At 42.1% G+C, this 18351-nt stretch overlaps 1 protein-coding gene across 22 annotated transcripts in view; it reads right to left on the bottom strand.

The window, feature by feature from the left end:
• LOC109422898 (disintegrin and metalloproteinase domain-containing protein unc-71) overlaps positions 1 to 18351 on the bottom strand; it is a 1549374-nt gene that overhangs the window by 17382 nt on the left and 1513641 nt on the right. For 9 of the 22 annotated variants that reach the window (XM_062845411.1, XM_062845413.1, XM_062845414.1 and 6 more), the window contains 4 exons: positions 17352 to 17416; positions 7221 to 7956; positions 6754 to 7155; positions 6183 to 6419 (listed from right to left, as the gene is read on the bottom strand). In XM_062845411.1, coding sequence (XP_062701395.1) covers positions 6183 to 6419; positions 6754 to 7155; positions 7221 to 7956; positions 17352 to 17416 — 1440 coding nt within the window. Of the gene's footprint in view, positions 1 to 1635; positions 6118 to 6182; positions 6420 to 6753; positions 7156 to 7220; positions 7957 to 17351; positions 17417 to 18351 lie in introns of those variants that run through there. The other 13 variants (XM_062845430.1, XM_062845432.1, XM_062845422.1 and 10 more) reach the window with 5 other exon arrangements.

The raw sequence follows: 18351 nt of genomic DNA, 5'->3' as shown, positions 1-18351 counted from the left end.
CAATGGATGTAGTATTTTATTTTTGATAAGAATTTACTCAAAATAGCATTTTTAATGTTGTAGTCGATTCGAGGCGAAATGAACAACTGGCAATTACGAATTGATGTACGCGCACCGCGTAGGGGACACTGAGGAGACTTGTTCCCCCCATATTTACTCGGAAACAAAAACAATTTTCTTCTAGCATATTTTTCCCAAAACTACATCTGGACAGACGACAATGTTTTGGCTATAAGTGATTTTGATTGTGCATTACATATTTTTTAAGGGCTGATGGTTTGTTTTCAGTCCTTTAGAAATCTTTTAGGCTATTCCGAAAAATCTCAATAACTTTTTGAAAATTGTGTCAAAACTTTACAGCACATAGTATAAATAAAATACTATCAAACGTATTTATCCAAATAAAGCTGTTATATAAATATTTCAATTAATAAAACTTAGTAATATACAGCAGTGACATGGGGAGAATTGATCCCTCGAGGATTACACACACATTATACATGTGAAAAATTTAATTCTATTTGGAAGCCTCTATTTACTCGGAATTCTTGTATCTTCAATGATAAAACGTGTCAGATCATTATTATTTTATAACACACCATAAAAAGGGGGATCAAGTTTTCCCATTTTCAAAATACAACAAATCCTTAACAATTTAGGGGAATCTAACAATTTCAAATGCACCATATTCATCAAAAATACAAGAAAACTTGAAAAGAAAATGAATAGGAAGCTTCTGGAGTGGTCAAAAGGGATCAATTGTGACCAATTTTTGAAAAATACATGCCTCCATAAAAACACAGCTTCGAAAATTTTAACAATAATTTAAAGTCCTTCTGTTGTGTATAAACTTGCAATAGATGTTTACCTGTCATTCTGTGCGAAAAACGGATCTGGTTTTGTGTTTTTCTTAAAGTTACAGGCAAATTAAGAATACGGGATCAAGGCGTTTTAGAGAGTTTGTAAAAAATCAATCCGATTATTTTAGCCTAGAGTTTATTTAAATAACTTTGTATTTTGTAACTTGTCTAAGATGGAGTATCTGTGGTATTGATCTCCGTAGGAAAATTACTAAACTGGTCAAAGCTTGGGTCAAAGTAATCAAAGAATTAGCATAGAATATGCAGGGGTGTCCATTATGTCCCGATGGGTGTCCATTTCTCCCCATACATTTCATGCCAGCCCTAAAAAACACATTGTTTACAATTAAATATTTCTTCACAATAAAGACAACAAACTAAAAGTGGTAAGCCAACTGATAATATGTTAAATTCTCTGTTATACAGACCTAACGCTTTTTTTTGCTTAGGGCGTCCCCCTATTTCTCTAATATAAATAAAAATAAAATAAGTAAAATATCTATTAGATTTATACTGCCGTTTTACGCATAGTTGTCTCATGTTATATAGGATTCCCATATAAAATGGGACAATTGGGCGTAGAACGGCAATTAATTAAGGTTTTTCACAACTTTATGTTATTTCTGGCTTCAAGTTACCATTGAAACATGACTTTCCTCTTTTGAACTTGGTGTATTTGAGTACTTCCTCAGTTATTATTGAAACCGCATTTTTTGTTTGCCATTGCATCAATTTGTTTATTGTGTGACAAACTCAATGATACTATACAATACAACACAATACATACAGTGACCCCACACCGATGAATCACCTTAATTTTGTACACTATTTATGAATCACCATGGTGATCAAATGAGTGATCCATAAACTGTGGTCATTTTTGCCGATTCATAAATTGTGGGGTCACTGTACAATACGAAGTTTTGCAAACGTTTTGAAAGCCATCGCAATTATAGCAGGAATATCATATATTATGATTATTATTGATTTGTGCGAATTTGCTCATGATGAGTGGTGAATAAAATCGAGTTTTGCATACACATTTTTTGTTTTTACGAAAAATTAGGTTTGAATGGGGTTTTTCTTGGTTACATGCTTCTGCAGAATGAGGTACGACTGAGTATCATGATCAATGACCTTCATTTGACATGCAGTTCATCCTGCTATTGATTATACACGCGAAAATGAATTAAAAATATATTTTGGCAAAAGTGCTACTTTTCAGCACAAGTGTCGAAAAGTAGTACTTTTCGGCACCTGTGTTTTAATGAAAAAAAAAAAGTAGGCCGTTGTAGTTGACGTTTTCACAACTTAACGGTAAAAAAAGCTATTATTATGTTTTCCAAAAAAAGTCCTATATCATCCCACATAATCGTTATTGATTGAGCAGTTGAATATATTTATGTATAAACATAACCAATAATGTCGTACACACAATGTTTTATTTTTTTAAAATTGCATTGAATGCTTAACCGTTATGTGTCCGACAAACTTTTTGCTGTTTTCTACACCGTGCTTTTTAAATGGGCACTGGGTACCCGGGTACCCTGTTGGCCACATAAGGGTTAAAAAGTTCGTCACTATCTCATTGAGGTTCCTAAATCAAAACATCCACTTCAGTCTGTATATGGCTTTTTTGCTTTGTATACGACTTCGTTTAAAGAAGTTGGTTTTCACCTTAGATACCAGCAGCTCACGCAGCGCATGAGACGAGTGCTAAGCGCCTAGCTCGCACCCACCAGATTTTCGTGAGCCTCCTAGTAGCACAGCACACTGCGATTTGGAAGAGCTAGGAGACGATGGGCCTTTTCATTTGAAAGCGCTGTTTGCAGTTCAGAAGGAATTTTTCGGCCTATCTTGATGTATGGGAAATTCCTTGCCTGAATCTCCCAAGAAACCGTTTTTCTTTGATCACAGTACGCAGTTGCGAAGAAATGACAGTTCAAATGGCAGTCACCGTGGAAAGTTTCTGCCAGGAATCGGTCAAGAAGTTTCTTGAGCGATTCCTTTCAAACACCAAACTAGGCTGAAGTCTAAAATCAGCTGATTATTGGGGTCTTTGACAGTCCTCCTATGAAAATGACAATTCAGCGTTTGCGCCTTTGTTCGGCAGTTGTAAGCAGTGGCATGCACGGACCTGTCAACTGAAAAGGCCTATTTGGTGGGAGGCTCGCTGTCACATTTATGCACACATGAGTAATGGGAAACTCTGATTGTGATACATTTTGAGTTTGTAAAATGGGGCCGACACTAGTTTTGCCAAGCCCAGAAAAAGCCGAAAAAAGAGGAAAAAACCCGCAAAGTTTCTGCGTGTTTTACCGGATTTTTTTATCTTTTTTTCAGCTTCTTTTTGGGATATTTTGGCTAAGTTTTGATTTATGTTTAGAAAATGTTGCAACTTTAGGTAAAATTTTCAGTTTCACCTAAATCATGTTCAAAGTTGCTTTGACTTATTATCTTCTGATTGGTACTTAGATTTTTGAAATCGGACACTGAGCACCTTTAACGGTGCGGTTCTATACCCCGTAGTAGCGCTACACCCAGACAAATAAACCTAAGATAATCATAAGGTCTATCTTATGAAATGGCCTTTAAACAATTCATAACGGCCAGAACGATTTTCATAAGGTCGGTCTATGACGCAGAATCGACTCACAGTTTGGCTTTTATACACATTTAGCAACACGATATTCTCAAGCGTCGATAGCCGCGTGGGTTGGGCACGAGCTCAGTGATCTCGACGTTCATGGATCGATTCCAGTCTGCATCATTTTATGATTTTTCTGCTCTTTTCATAAGTTTATCTTATGTAATTAGGTCATAATAAGCATGTTCAATTTCCATAAGGTATTCTTATGGCATCCATACTTTACAGTTATGGCTAAATTTCATAAGGTATTTTGATGAATATCGGTAGTTTACTTCGCTGAGTGTATGGGTGGGTGACCAAATATAGTAGCGGGACAGTTGCACTGCTAAAAATGCTATGGGAATATGACAGCCCTCCCGATACGAATCAGGGTGACTAATTTGATTGCTACCGGTGTGGAAAAGGGTGGTTAAGTCAAAATGGTAGCGCTGCGCGGGTTGCTCGAATAGTAGCCCCCGTTAATGTTGCTCTAATAGGAAGCAAGCAGCTGCGGTTTTGCTAAAGTGCCGATAGTGGCGCTTTTCTGATAAATGCGGTAAACGTGATAACAGTGTAAACAAGCAGAAAAGCTTGCGCTACGCATAGACGGCGCTCGTGTTCCATGTGTTTTTCACATATACAGCGGCGCCGCCTGGCACCTATCCACTCGAAACATCATGCGCAACACGGGTGCAAATTGCCAGTCAGAAAAAAAAGAAGTAAACAACTTGAAATTTGTATGATGATGCAATCAATTCTCTGTTACTGCAATGAATCCAGAAGAAACGCGTAGGGATAATGATTTTGTTTCTAATTTGCAACTTTTTGCACCAAGGCACAAATCGCTGCGATGCGGAACAAGTGCAAGCCAGCGATTTGTCCATACAAGAAAAATGATTTTACTTTTAATGTGGTGGCGCCATCTCTGAGAAAAACAAGCTTTGATTCCTTACTATTAACGTGGATATAAGCTTTTAAAATGCCATACCTAGATTAAAAGGGCGTAACAACCGTTTGAAATTGTTTACCAATAACAGACATATGAACTAAGAAAAATCCAGGATTTCAAGACTCTAGATGATGTAGTTTTAATGCAAGAAAATGCAAAAAAGCAAGATAATGTTTGTTTTGCACTATCAACACAACATTTTGAATTAATGCATTGGTAAATATCATTGTCATTATCATATTTATCTAAAGGTTTGCGGCTGTAGATGATCTGCATAACAAGACAGTATGGATTCTCTACTGGAAGGCCGGCTGGAAGTTATTGACCCAAGACGGAGACCAGTGAGGCGGTTGTTTCATTCGGCATATATTCACCCCTATAGGGGTCTCCACTGTCTTCAGTTAGCATAGTGGTTAAGGCTATGGATCGCTATTTGGATTTGATTCCCGTTCTGGTCAAGAAAATTTTCTCGACTCCCTGGGCATAGTGTATCATTGTACTTGCCTCACGATATACAAATTCATGCAATGGCAGGCAAAGAAAGTCCCTTTAATTAATAACTGTGGAAGTGCTCAAAGAACACTGAGTTGAAGCGAGGCAGGCCAAGTCCCAGTGGGGACGTAGAGCCATAAAGAAGAAGAAGAAAAAGAAGAAGAAGAAAAAGAAGAAGAAATCTCAACACTATGAGTTGTGGTCGATCAGTATCAAGTAAGTATGAATCATTTTTGATTGTGAAACATTACTTAGGAATTCATCACATTCATTGCTAACAACGCTCGGAAAAACTAAAGCCTAATTAAGATAATTAGACGGAGTGCCTTCATATTCCCAATAGGGGAAAAATATCTTGCCGATTGCCCGTGAGTTTATTGCTTCGTCACTTATGGTGACGAGCTAAATAAAAGTAAATTTTAAAGCGCCAGCAAAAATAAAAAAAAACTCATTAAATCTTGTGAAATTGTTTCAAAATTCTTTGAATCTGAATAATCGATTTATCCCCTGATTTATCCTGAAAATCTGGGTAAGATATTAAAAATTATTTTCTTTGAGTCAGGAAAATTCAGGAATCGTCTTTCACGATACGTGACCTCATTGTTGCTATCCTAACATACTTATAAACTGATGGTAACAAGCATACATGTCTTATTTAGTGCTAATAGGTGAAACTGATTTCGTTTTCCAGAGCTCTTCTAAACATGAAATAAATTTTAAACTGTAAACGTTTTTAAACAATTAGTGTTTTATGGTCTTGTGGAGTTTAAATGGGTTATTTAAAGTGTTGGTTGAATTTAATCCTTTTTTTTATATCCTAGCTATTAATCCAGATCTTAACCCTGAGTTCGAAATGCAACAAAAATTGCACAGAAATTTTTACTATGTTTATGATCAAGAATTAAGAAAAAGGTATCAATTTTACAAACTTTTTTTTTGTGTGATCAGGATCTACTTAGTTGACCTAAACTAAATGAATTCTGGGATCAGTCAAGTTGTCGAACCGTGGTGGACATCAGTTGCTATTGAGAAGCTCCTGGGGGGACGGCTCGAACACGGGTTTCAAAGTCTACGATGGTGTGTCTTCAACAGTAGTGTGTTATTTACAAAAAGAGATCCAAAAGTTCTACGCAAGAGCTCGTTTGTACATATGGGGGGCTTGGTTTGACTACGTTCCAAACTGGGTACTACAATTGCAGAGAGAAGATCATATCAAACTTTCCGGGAATTACGTAAATGGACGTTAACTTACTAGCCGTCGGATGAGCCCGTCCCGTCCCGTTCCAGGTCGCGAATGTCCAAGGACCTGGTGTTGACGAACTCTCGTCGGCGACGGCTTGGGGCTCCCCCTGGGCCACCGCCGCTGATGATGCTCCCGGTGCCTCCGCCACCGCCGACGCCGCCGCCACCGCTGCTGCCACCGCCATCGCAATCACGCTTTTTATGGCGATATTTACACAGTTCGGATGATAGTGATGAAGCATGGGAACTAAAATGCAATGGTCCGGAAAAAGCTGGATTGTTTTACACATGTGTGCGTTTGGTATTTTCTTTTTTGATGTTTTTGGGCTGATTTGGTGATGGTAGTAGGGAAATTTGGAAGTGGAGGTTTGTTTGAATAAAAAGCGTTCTCTAGTGGAGCTTGGGGAGTTGGCTTAGGGATGTTCTAGGTCTTCTTGCAGGACAATGGGGTTGCTACCGAGATAAATTTGTATGTACAATACGAAGCGGTTTGCAGGCAGCCACTAACACCACTTTACGTTCTAGGTGCTGTTGTTTTGGTCTTGTTTTGGTTTTGTTTAGATCGGTTCAGAAACACCTACCTTTCACTATCGTTGGTGTCACGTTGGTCACTTAGGGCATTCCTATCGTGTGGGTGCGGATGCACCGGATGGGGATCGGCACTTTCGTAGATTCCTTCTTCGTCCTGATGCAGGTGCGTGTGAGACGAATGATGCGACGAGTGGCCCGCATGAGACGAGTGGCCATGAGCGTGCCCATGGTGGGTATGATGACTAAAGGAATGAGGTGAATGGGGTTGATGGGCGGGATGGCGGCTGGTAGAATGTCGGTAGCGACCGGTACCGCTACTTCCAGGTCCTCCCCCACCGCTACCTCCGTACGAAAACCGGGACTCGTCGTCCGATCGCGGAGGACGACAGCGACTACTGTAGGGCGGCAGTATCGTGGCAGTTTTCTGTGATTGAGCTAGTTGTTGGTTTGAGCTGAAATTGGAAGAGAAACGGTTGTAAAATAGAGCTCCCAAACGAGAGATTGACCTCATAGTTACCCATGCGATGATTCACTACAAGGCGCTGAACTATCTACTCTATAGTGTCGATCGATTTCGGTTTCGGACACTCGGGTGTCCTCGGAGCCATTGGGGCTCATGTGTCGTGAGGAGTGATGTTCCAGCTGTCGTATTAGGTCCTCTAGATTTCGGATACGTAACGGTTCGTGTGAGTCTTCGTCCTGTGGACGTTGCTGTTGTCGATGAAGGGGTATCATCGTTGTCGTAGCTGTCGTATCGCTCAACAGTGGATGAGGTACGCATACGTTCTCTTTGGACCCGGTGCGGGAACTGCTGCCTCGTTGGTATTCCCGTTCTGTTGGGTAGACGCTTGGAGGGTTCTGGATCTGCATGTTGCTAACACAATCCGCTAGCGTTTTCCGAAGCAGCTCCTCACTGAAGCTACCCGATGGTGTGTTAGCACTACTACGTGGTACCTGGGCTGCCGAACGGCGCAACGCTTCGAGGATATCCTCGTGGTACCCATTGACAAACTTCATGCCGTCCGGTACGGGGCCCACGACCGCTGCGCCCGCCTGGCCACCTGATGGAGGAATAGTGGATTCTTGCTGAGCTATCAATTCGAGATTATCGGACTGTGTATCGTCGGGCCATTTTTCTTTATTGCTATCGACCAACACTAGGCCGAATCCGTGTTTTTTGAGTATGCCCTTTTCTGGAAGTTTCGAGGTATTGTTGGGGGGTAGATCGATGAACGATACTGTCTCTTCTTCGCCTTTTTTGGGATTTAGTGTGTGTGAGCGTGTGGTTCACAACGCACGCAGGCGGTTGTTTTTTTATTGACAAGTTGGTATATTCGAAGGAAAAACCGACAAAAACGGGAAAAAGAAGAGAGAGAAAACCAAATTTCGGTTCGAGTTTCAGTAGTTCAACCGGACTAGTGCAAAATTGTTGTTTTGGTTATGAAAAAATACTAACAATTGTTCTTATCATTATTCATCGTTTGGGTGGAGGTAATGGTGGTTATCAGTCAAAAGGAACAAAATGAAAACGCTGAGCTTGAAAATTGAAGGGTCACTTCCGGGACTCTATCGTGGAGGTGGGTAGTGCATGAGAATGGGATTCAAGTAGGTCTTTTGCTCCAAGAAGTACTGTGTAACTGAGGAGATATTTACAAAGCATTGCATCATTTTTTTTGCGTGGTTGTTGTAGCTTCAGCTTCGATGCAGTGATCTATCATCTACCTACACCCCCTGGAGTGTGGCTTTTTTTGACATTCGGATTGTAATATTTTTGTTTTGGGTATCCCTGCTCTATATCGTTTTAGAAAGGTTTTGTTCTTAGTTCAACTGAATCGTTTAAGTTTGCACTGATTTCGTTTCTTGGATATTTCAAAAGGATGCTTCAACAAGCTCTCCGTAAACTGTTTTATTATTTCTTAACTATAAAGAATATGCATTCTTCAACACTGTTATACCCAAACCTGGAAAGGGGATGAGTGCGAAAGCAATTCTGCAACAACATCGGTGGGTACGAACACGAAATCCTAAATGAGGTTGGCGGTTTTGCTCCATTATCCTATAACTACGACGTTGCAGCCAGTGCACTAGTAGTTCAGTGTAGAACATCATCCGTCGTTGAGGATTTAATAATAATAAAGTGAAGCTTTTGTGAAAACTTCCTCTCTTAATCCTATCTCCATCCATCTCCGCTTTCCGATGGAGAAAACAACGCTCATCGCTGTACGAGAATATGGCTCTGAGCACAATACGCTACATACAGATGTATAGCCTATGTTGTTGCACTTGTACGGAACCATCCACCGGAGCGTTTTCAAATTAATGCTAAAGATTTCTTTCTGCCTTAGATCGACCTCGAAGATGCGTGCTCACGTAAAAGAATGCAACAACAACATCGTGGTTGTTGAAAATCAGTTAGAGATACGCAGGGAAGTGGAACCATCTCGGCCGGGGTCCTATTTTGGCACTTTTCTGCTATAACTCAGCCAATTTTGAACATACTGACACAATTTTTGTAACGCTATGAGATACGTATAGTATCTAGCCGTGTACAAAATTTCAAGTCAATTGGATTGGAATTGACTAAGTTATAGCGTGTATATTTGTCATTTGTGAATTCTGTGGAATTGTGCTATAATAGAAAAAAAGTTACCGAAATAACTTTAAGAGTGTTTTGCCGAATGACCTCCTACAAATCGAATTATAAAGATGACATGAGCAGTGTAGTACAGGAAACGACGGTTAACCCGTTCGCAAAAGGAAGACTGGCGAGATCGCCACCTTGACGGGTGAGGGTGGAAGTTGCAGTATCTCCTAGTGAGCAATCAAGAGCGGCACGAGCAAGTAGAAGACACACAGATGAGTGGCGCGAACCTCACACGGGCGTTGAACCGCAACTGGAGCAGGCTACCAAAGATGTTAGGGCAACTTCACTGGTGTTCCATTTTTTGGTCTAAATTTATACCAATTTTGAACCGTTCCAAATAAAATAGACCAAGGAAAATAGACCAAACCACGCGCGAACGCACCGGTTGTTCCAAATATGTAGGAATGTTCCATTCTTCTATGTATAAACAAAAACAAACTGCAAAATAACTGAGGACGTTGCGGCGCGGCGGCTGCGAATAAATCCGGGAGTTAAAAATTGCGTACGGAGAATTCAACCACGGAATCCAGTCGCCATTATCCTGCTGGAGGACTTCCCGGGGAAATTATTTAATGATTGCTGGCATGGAACTGCTGCAGGATTCTACAAGAATTGACGGCGGCTGCCTCGGAAGGTATGGTTGGTGGTCGCGCTAGAGGAATTACTGCAGAATTCACCGAAAGGAATCGCCTAGACTCCTCGAAAGGATTACTGGATTTTTTCCAGGACAATATCTGCTGGGGGTTTCAGATTCAGATGGATACCCTTGTAAGGAAAGCCGTAAAGATCCTCAGAAGAAATGGATGATTTCTGAGACGGTGTTGGTGGCGGGAGAAATTGGTGCCAACCTTGAGTTCAATGCTGGAGGATTCTCCGAAATAAGCAGGAATTTTTTAGGAAGAAAATTGAGTCTGTATGAGTGAGAACTTCCGGGCAGATTTGATAGTTCCCTCCGGGAATTTTGCTAGGAGATAAAAAATCCTCCAAGATTATTTTCAGACCCCAGAGTTTCGTCTTGGCGATTACTCTGAAGTTCCTTCTGAGGATTTCTCCAGTTCCTGCTGCGGATTTCGCCAGTAATTGCTGTTGCGCATTCCTCCAGGAGTTTCTAAAATGGGATTCATACAGGAATTCTTTCTGTAGATTCCTCTGGAAGTTTCTTTAGTGGACAACTGCCTTTTTTTAACAGGAGTTCCAGGATGCATTTTTCTATGCATTCTTGGCGAAGATCTTCCAAAATTTCCGCCTAGACATTGAATTTCTAATGAAGTATTTTCTGAGAACCCATCCAGGTGTTCCTCTAGGAAGTTCCTTCACGGAATTCTTCCATTCTCTGTTAATTTCTTCAGAAGCTCCTTGTTGTTGCTCCAGGAATTCTTTCAAGGGATACTTTTAGTAGTCTTTCTAGGTATGGTCCTAGTAGTTTTCAGGGATTTTTCTTGAATTCTCTTGTTTTTATTCCTCTAGGGGTTCTTGTAGACAATCTTTCTTACCCAATCCCGCCTTTAGACGGGGTAAAGTTTGATCATTTTTGTAATTTTTGTTTCGTGGAAAATCAAATTTTTTATATTTTTGGCTGATATTTAGGACTGTTTTGTATATCTCAAAATGGTTTTTGGTGTATTATAAAACGTATTTACCTTTTTTGAAAATCATTGAAAAATTGATGTTCTAGTCATCTTTTAGAAGTCATTGTTTATTTTGTATTGAATCGCTACAATTACAATTTTTAAATTTTTCCCAAATCATTCTATCCTTGTTTAATAGTTTAGGGGCTGTCCATAAACCACGTGGTCATGAGGGGGGGGGGGGGGGTTCGGCCATTGAGCATTTTGTATGGACGAATAAAAAATTTTGTATGGACAAATGACCACGCGGGGGGGGGGGGGGGGGGGTCGAGAAGTCCCAAAAAAATGACCACGTGGTTTATGGACAGCCCCTTAAGGGAATCGAATACACTCTAAAATTATTTTCCTTAAAATAACACGGAAAATAAAATTTTCTGTGAAAAAAATTTAAAATAATAATATTTTAACAATAATCATAAAATCTCAAAATGTTTTCATCTCAAAAAATCCGTTTCCCAAATTGGCTTCCAGGAAAAATATAAAAGTGTGGGGATGTTCAAAAATAAAAATTAGAAAAATCAAAAACTGAAATTCACGAAATCGATAATTAAAAAGAATCATCTTCCAAAACATGTTTTAATCGATTTAAGATGACGAAAAATGATACTTAGATCAAAATCAAAAATTTGGGTATTAGAGGGTTAAGAAACATTAAGGATTCTTCCTGGAGTTCACCCTGAAAATTCCTCTTGGAGTTTCATTTGGGAGTTTCTCCAGAAGTTCCCGCTGGGGATTAAACCAGGGAATGCCGCTTGGGACTATTCTCACGAAAAGTTTCATCGCCCGGAGCGGGAATCGAACCCTCACCCCATAGCATGGTGCGATTAGAAGCTTGGTGACCCTAACCGCACGGCTACGAGGCTCCACAATGCGGTGCACTTACGTGGTGGATTCTTTTTTCCGTGCCACTCGTGGGAACCGAAAATAAGTTCAACTAAAAATCAAAAATCTAGTGGTACAAGCAGTGGTGAGACTAACCTCATCGGAAGAAGCGGGTTCGCTAGGTCTCCGATAAGGAGATAGGAGCAGGAAGCTGAACACGCAGTATCAGCGTCGGAAGTCCGATTGCTTCCCCGGCTAGCCTGTCGGGGGAGGGCCATTAACCTAAATCGAGGAAGACTGTTTGAAATGGAGGTGGTTGAGCAGCAGCTTAGTAAAGCCATCAACTTTGCGTCCTCGACGTCCAACATAAGCAAGGACTTTAAAACGATGCCAAGCAAGACCTTAAGAGACTTGTGAAAACTACTGCAGCGGCAGAACCGGCGAAAGCAAAGGTTACGACGTCTACCCAGACGATGGCCTTCACATTTGCAGGGGGCTCTGAAGGTGTGGCGGATGCGACTGCTTTTGTTAAGCACTCGCAGAAGCGGGTGAGGCAGCCGTCAGTAGAGGAGCTGCTGACGGTACACACAAGGCTAGGTGGTTACTAACCCAGAAAGTCCGTAGTAATGCCGGTAAGTCGGACCCCAGCCGGGCGTACCGGAAAGCTGGGAAGGCTGGGCCTGATATGGCTGGCCCGACCCGGACGGAAGGGTACATGGGGTTATGACCGTTGTTAGGCCCTTCGTAACCACAACGTAGGGCGGACCAGTGGGAGGACCCTCTTGGACAAAAGTTGTGCGGAAGAGGAGGAAGAAAAAGCCGTAGGCCGAGGAAGTCAGGGACGCCAAACCAAGAAGGCGTAAAAGAGTAAGTGCCAAGCGTGAGAAAGGCGACGCGCTCGTCATCAAGACCGAAAAGTCGAAGTACTCGGTCCGAAATGTCGAAGTAAAAGTGCGAAGCGACGCCAAGCTCAAAGATCTGGGAGCCGACGTGCGCAGTATCATGCGTGCTCGTACGGGTGAAATGATCCTTGAGCTCAAGCGGACAAACAGCGCAAGGCCGCCGTCTACAAAAGTCTGTCGGAAAAGGTCCTTGGCGAAGGAGCTGAGGTGAGGGCTCTTACAGCAGAGGCGACTCTGAAGGTGGAAAACCAAGACGAGGTCACCGAAGCGGAAGAGATCGTCACGGCATTGCAGCCCGAGCAGGAGAAAATAACAAGTGAATAACATATCAAGGTATTTATTTTAAATACTACCATACCTTGATATGCCCTTCATTAGGTGGTAATAAGAGGCAAAACAACAAAAACGAATACCTAAATTTTGTACAAATAACACCTAGGAAATAACCAATCTTGTTATATCAATAATGAATGCATACCTAAAATTTCAAGTGCTGTATTTGGTGTCCCAAAGTTATTGAATAACAAACTAAAAACATTTCTTGTTATTAAATGTCTCATTTGTTCGATAACTTCATGATGTAACAGCCAAACTTGTCCTTTGGTTATTTTCACTGCTAAACCAGCAAATATTACATCAATACCAAACTCTGCTCAAATACCTCCAACTGTTATTGTGATGTTCTCATATCATTTCGTAGAATACCGCAGCAATAACAATTTTAGGTATTAGAGCACATGTTGCCCTTTGAATGGTGTTTGTAAGGTATGCCCTTCTGCTCGGGAGCAACAGTGCGAGTTGCAGATGGCCACCGCAGCCGTTCGGATGTGGAAGGGCTCGGCAGGGATACAGGTAACCTTGGTTCAACTACCTGTGGCGGACATGAAAAGTCCGTTAAAGTAGGGATAATCAAGGTATGTTGGTGTGTATGCCATCAGACCTTCCACGAACCACCGGAGGATTGTTTTAGGTGTCTGGAACCAGGGCACAAGTCATGGGGCTGCAAAGGCCCTGACAGGAGCAAATTGTGCAGGTGATGCGGCGTCGAAGGCCATAAGACACAAGACTGTATGAATCCCACCCATTTTTAATTTGCTCCGGGAAATTCGGCACCCAACGACGGGTAAATACCGCGTCCAGGAGTTGGTACCTACTATCTATGAGGGCTTCATGGTCGCCAAATTAAATGGGGTCTTCTTCTGTGGCTACTATGCGCCTCTGCGATGGTCAATCGAACAGCTAACGCAGATGCTGGACTATATGACAACCGTGTTGAATGGGCGAAGGCTGGTTGTAATAGCAGTTGACTTCAATGCCTGGGCCGTGGAATGGAGAAGCCGTTTTTCGAACCAGTGTGGTCATTTCCTGCTAGAGACGCTGGCCATGCTAGATGTCGATCTGGCTAATGTCGGTTCGGTATCAAGAGTATCTTTTTTGGAACGGCGCGAAATCGGTTAAAGACGTTACTTTTTGTAGTCCTGGTAGTTCTAACTGGAGAGTAAACGATAGTTACACTCACAGCGATCACCTGGCGGTTCGCTACAGTATCGATTACAACAACAGCCGGCAGCGGGTAGAGGTCAAGGCCAACCCAGTCAACCAGTCATCGTATAAGATGTTGTATAGGATGTTAAAGTGGAGGCGATATACGTACATTTTACATGCGCCTAAATGGAGGCATGCACGCATATGGCCTCCACTTTATCATCTTATGCAACATCCTATACGATGACTGGTTGTCTGGGAAGTGCTCTAAGGTGGAAGACATCATACTTCGAAGAAGAGGTATTTAGGGAGGCGCTCCGCCGTGAGCGAAACCTACTCGGTTTAGGCGGTGACGATTTGGTAGCGATGCTCTCTTTGAGGGTCTCTATCAGAGTGCCAATGCGAATTCGTGTGGTAAAGCCTACATGGTCGTGATAGCCAATACAAGAGGTGTAATAGCTCATACAGAGCAGTCTTCAGAGATATTGGAGGGGATCATCGAGGGGATTTCCGAGTCATGATGCTTGGCCTCCTTTCGTAGGACAGCCGGGGACTGGGGCTGGCGATAAGGAGAGGGTAACCGATGTGGAACTTTCAAGGATAGCTAAGTTCCTTAGCGTAAGGCCCCAGGTCCGGACGGAGTTCCGAACTTGGCCTTAAAAGTAACTATTGCAGAGGCTCCCGAGATGTTCAGATCTGCTATGCAGAAAAGCCTGAACGAAGAAATAGAACGCTGAGGCACACCGAGGGTGTAAATGATCTCCTGAACAACAAATTCGGCTTCCGGAAGGGGAGGTCGACGATAGACGCTATCCTGTGAGTTAAAAAGACAGCCGAGATAGCGCTCCAGCCCAAGAAGAAGGGGATTCGCTACTGTGCAGAAGTGACTTTGGATGTTAGGAAGCTTTTATCGAGACCGACGAGTCCGAGTACTCGGAGGTTCTGAAGGCAATGAGGAGCGATGCTAAGCTCAGCGATCTTGGGGGTCGACGTTTGCAGCATTACTCGTACCGGTAAAATGATCATTGAGCTAAGGAAGGATACCGAGCGTAAGGGCCCTGCCTACAAATGTCTGGTGGACGACGTCCTTGACGAAAGAGACCTCTCACTGCTGAAGCAACTCTTCAGTGTAAAACCTGGATGAGATCAAGGATGCTAAGAAGTTCGTCACAATTCAGCGGATGTAGTGCAAGGTATACGTGACCTCCGCGGCTATCAGATTGCAGAAAGACCGGGTAGGGACATTGCTGGCTTTATTCGGCTATCTGTGGCGGATGCCAACGCATCTATGAAGATAGGGAAGCTCATGTTGGGCTGGTCGGACTACACGTTAAGCATTTGCCAGCCGTCTGAGGCTTGTTTCAGGTGTTTCGAACCGGAACACCAGCCTTGGGACTACAAAGACTCAAACATGAGCAAGCTTTGCAGGCGATTCGACATGGTGGCGAAGTTCATGAAGGTACAAGGTTGCACGAAACCTCCCAAGTGTCCAATCTGTTCCAGGAAATCCGAGAGCAGAAAACACCCGATGGAAGGCCCAAAGTGTCCAACTTCCAAGAAAGCTTCAGCCAGTAAACCACAGTGTGTTTTTGCTATCTTCGATCATCTTTGAACGTCTGTCACCTAAAGCGAACAGGAGTTCGTGGGAAGTTATCAAGCCAGCTACCTCGATGGGCGGTCTACAACGGTCTACTATCAGATCTTCACCGTACGCCAAATCCTCCAGAAATGTCGTAAATAGGGTATGTGTTCCATCAGTAATCTCACGCTCCCATTTTCATCTCATTCGAAAACAAGCGATTACGGCACCGATTTAATCCGTTCTTTTTGTTTTCATGGGTGCTCACTTCTAACAAAAAATACAAAAATAAGAAACAAAACAAACAGCGCTTCAATCCTTTGTTTTTCGTGGGATGAAAATGGGAGCCACATGCTTAATAAGGGAACCAATACCCTACATGGTCTCAACTCATAATCTGCTCATCGACTTCAAGGCGGTATTCGACACTTTCAACGGCTAAGAGCTATAGACAATTATGGACGGAAACGGCTTTCTCGGGAAGCTTATATGACGACGGATGAGCCACGGAGCTTGTTATACTCCAAGACGAACCCATCTGCTTGAATGAGTCAAATCTGGAAGGATACGGGACTAGGGCATATTGCCGGATTGTGTGCGGAAGAGACAGTGGGCAAGTTGATCTGGAGAGTGTAGGACTTTCCAGTAGTTTTTGGGAGGAAGCAAATGCGAATCGGGTTTTGAGGTTTTGTTGGCTCAGTTTTATCTTAGAAAAGATGTTGAACATAACAAATGAAAATGGTTATATTTTAAATAAACAGTTGAATTGAAGGCCTTGAAGTATTGTTATATTACTAATATTGTTGTAAGGGATCTTAATGCTATAAGGAGTTTTGAGCTTCCAGTTGATACTTATGATCAAAACCTTGATACAGATTGTTTTATTACCATTAACATATCTAACTCCGAACATATCCGAGTATTCCGAGCTATCTGTAATACGCGTTTCAAATTCATAAGTTAATTGTTTTATTCAAATCAAATGATAGAACCTAACTACAACAATTGTAATAATGACCGGAGTAGCGGGACCTGACCAGATAGAATTTATCGGAAATAATAGATTATAATTCAAAAACATTGGATCTAAATCTTTCAACTTCAAATCACTACTTCCATATTGTACTTTTAGGAACATTATTATCGGACGGTTACAACCTAAACAAAATCAGTGCAAACTTATTCGACCGTACTTGATTACTTGATTACCAGGTCTAGAGCAGTGATCCCTACCTACATTGGTTTCATAGGTGTTGAGCTAGAGTTTGGGAACTTCAGCAAGCATGGGATTTTTTTTTCTGAACAAGAAGAAGCAAACCGGAAAAAAATGCAGGATCAGTCAAGCAAATGGCATTTGGCACAAAATAAGGTTCTCCAGTCCTACTGAAAGGGTGGACAATACACGGTAAAAGTTCCATAAAAGTTCTTGCATATAACGTTTTTTTTTTGTTCATTGTGTTTGGAATCACAGACAGAGGTGAACAGTTATTAGAGAAATGAACAAATTGGTGTGATGGTGAACTTATTGTTTTTCAATGCATGATGATAACTACAGGCTACTAGTGTTCAAAACTCTCGCACTACTTACCGGAATGGGCCGCATCTTCTTCGCTACCAGAGGCTCCCGTCAGCCTACGTATCGATTTATGATCCCTTGTGAAGGCGTGCCAGGTTTGGAAAGACAAGGGAATGGCATTAGTGGTTGTCGAATGTGGCCCGTCGGGGAAGGTTGGCGCCAAGTGCTTCGGACAAACGGAACGCCTCTGGATGGAAATGTTAGCTTTGTTTGGCAGCAAATATAACAAGAAATAACCATGCGTCTCCACGAGAAAGCGTTTTGTCCGTAGCGCTTGCCGCCACTAGTGGGCCTTAGGTGGTAGACATTTTCCTTATGCGCAAACATCACTATCGTAAAAATAAAGAAAAAGCTCTGCTCTAATAATCACTCCTGTGGTGTTGAAATACGACGGATTCAAGCCAGTGAACGCATCAATCGGTAGTTTGTTCGCTAATATTGAGATTCGACGGAATGATAGGTTGATATGCAATGTAAGTTTCGTATGAGACTTGAGGGGGTACTCTTGGTGAATGGGGGAGAGGCACGCACTCTTTCCTGATTTACTGTGTGCTACTTGGTTGCTCCTTAACCACTTCAGTTTGTTTTCGTTCTCGAAACTCATCTAGGGTACAAAATTCATTCCTGTCTCTTTGCAGTCACCGAAACCAAAAACGGAATACAACGGAAATGTGGAACGCACTATGCTTGGCATAAAGTATAATATAAATATATACGGTACCATAAATTGGAAGAAAAGCTACATAGTAATAATGCTCGAAGAGCGAGTAAATGGTAGAGGTATTCGATGATGGCCATATTTATAGTTTTGTAATGTGTGTGTCTTTTTTTTTTTTTGAGTGAGGACAGATGCGTATGAAATCTAGAGAGCTAACATTTTCAACTACTTTCAAAACTGATGTCAGGCTTGAATTATTTTCACAGCAAACAAATTGTGGTGGTTGTGGGCGTGTGTATGTGAGAAAGAGTGAGTGGTTCTGGATGTCAGCGGGTGTGTCGGTGAGGTGGAGCA

Source organism: Aedes albopictus, chromosome 1 (assembly GCF_035046485.1).
Source record: "Aedes albopictus strain Foshan chromosome 1, AalbF5, whole genome shotgun sequence".
Classification (NCBI taxonomy): Eukaryota; Metazoa; Arthropoda; class Insecta; order Diptera; family Culicidae; genus Aedes; species Aedes albopictus.
This window is presented reverse-complemented; position numbering and strand designations above follow the sequence as displayed.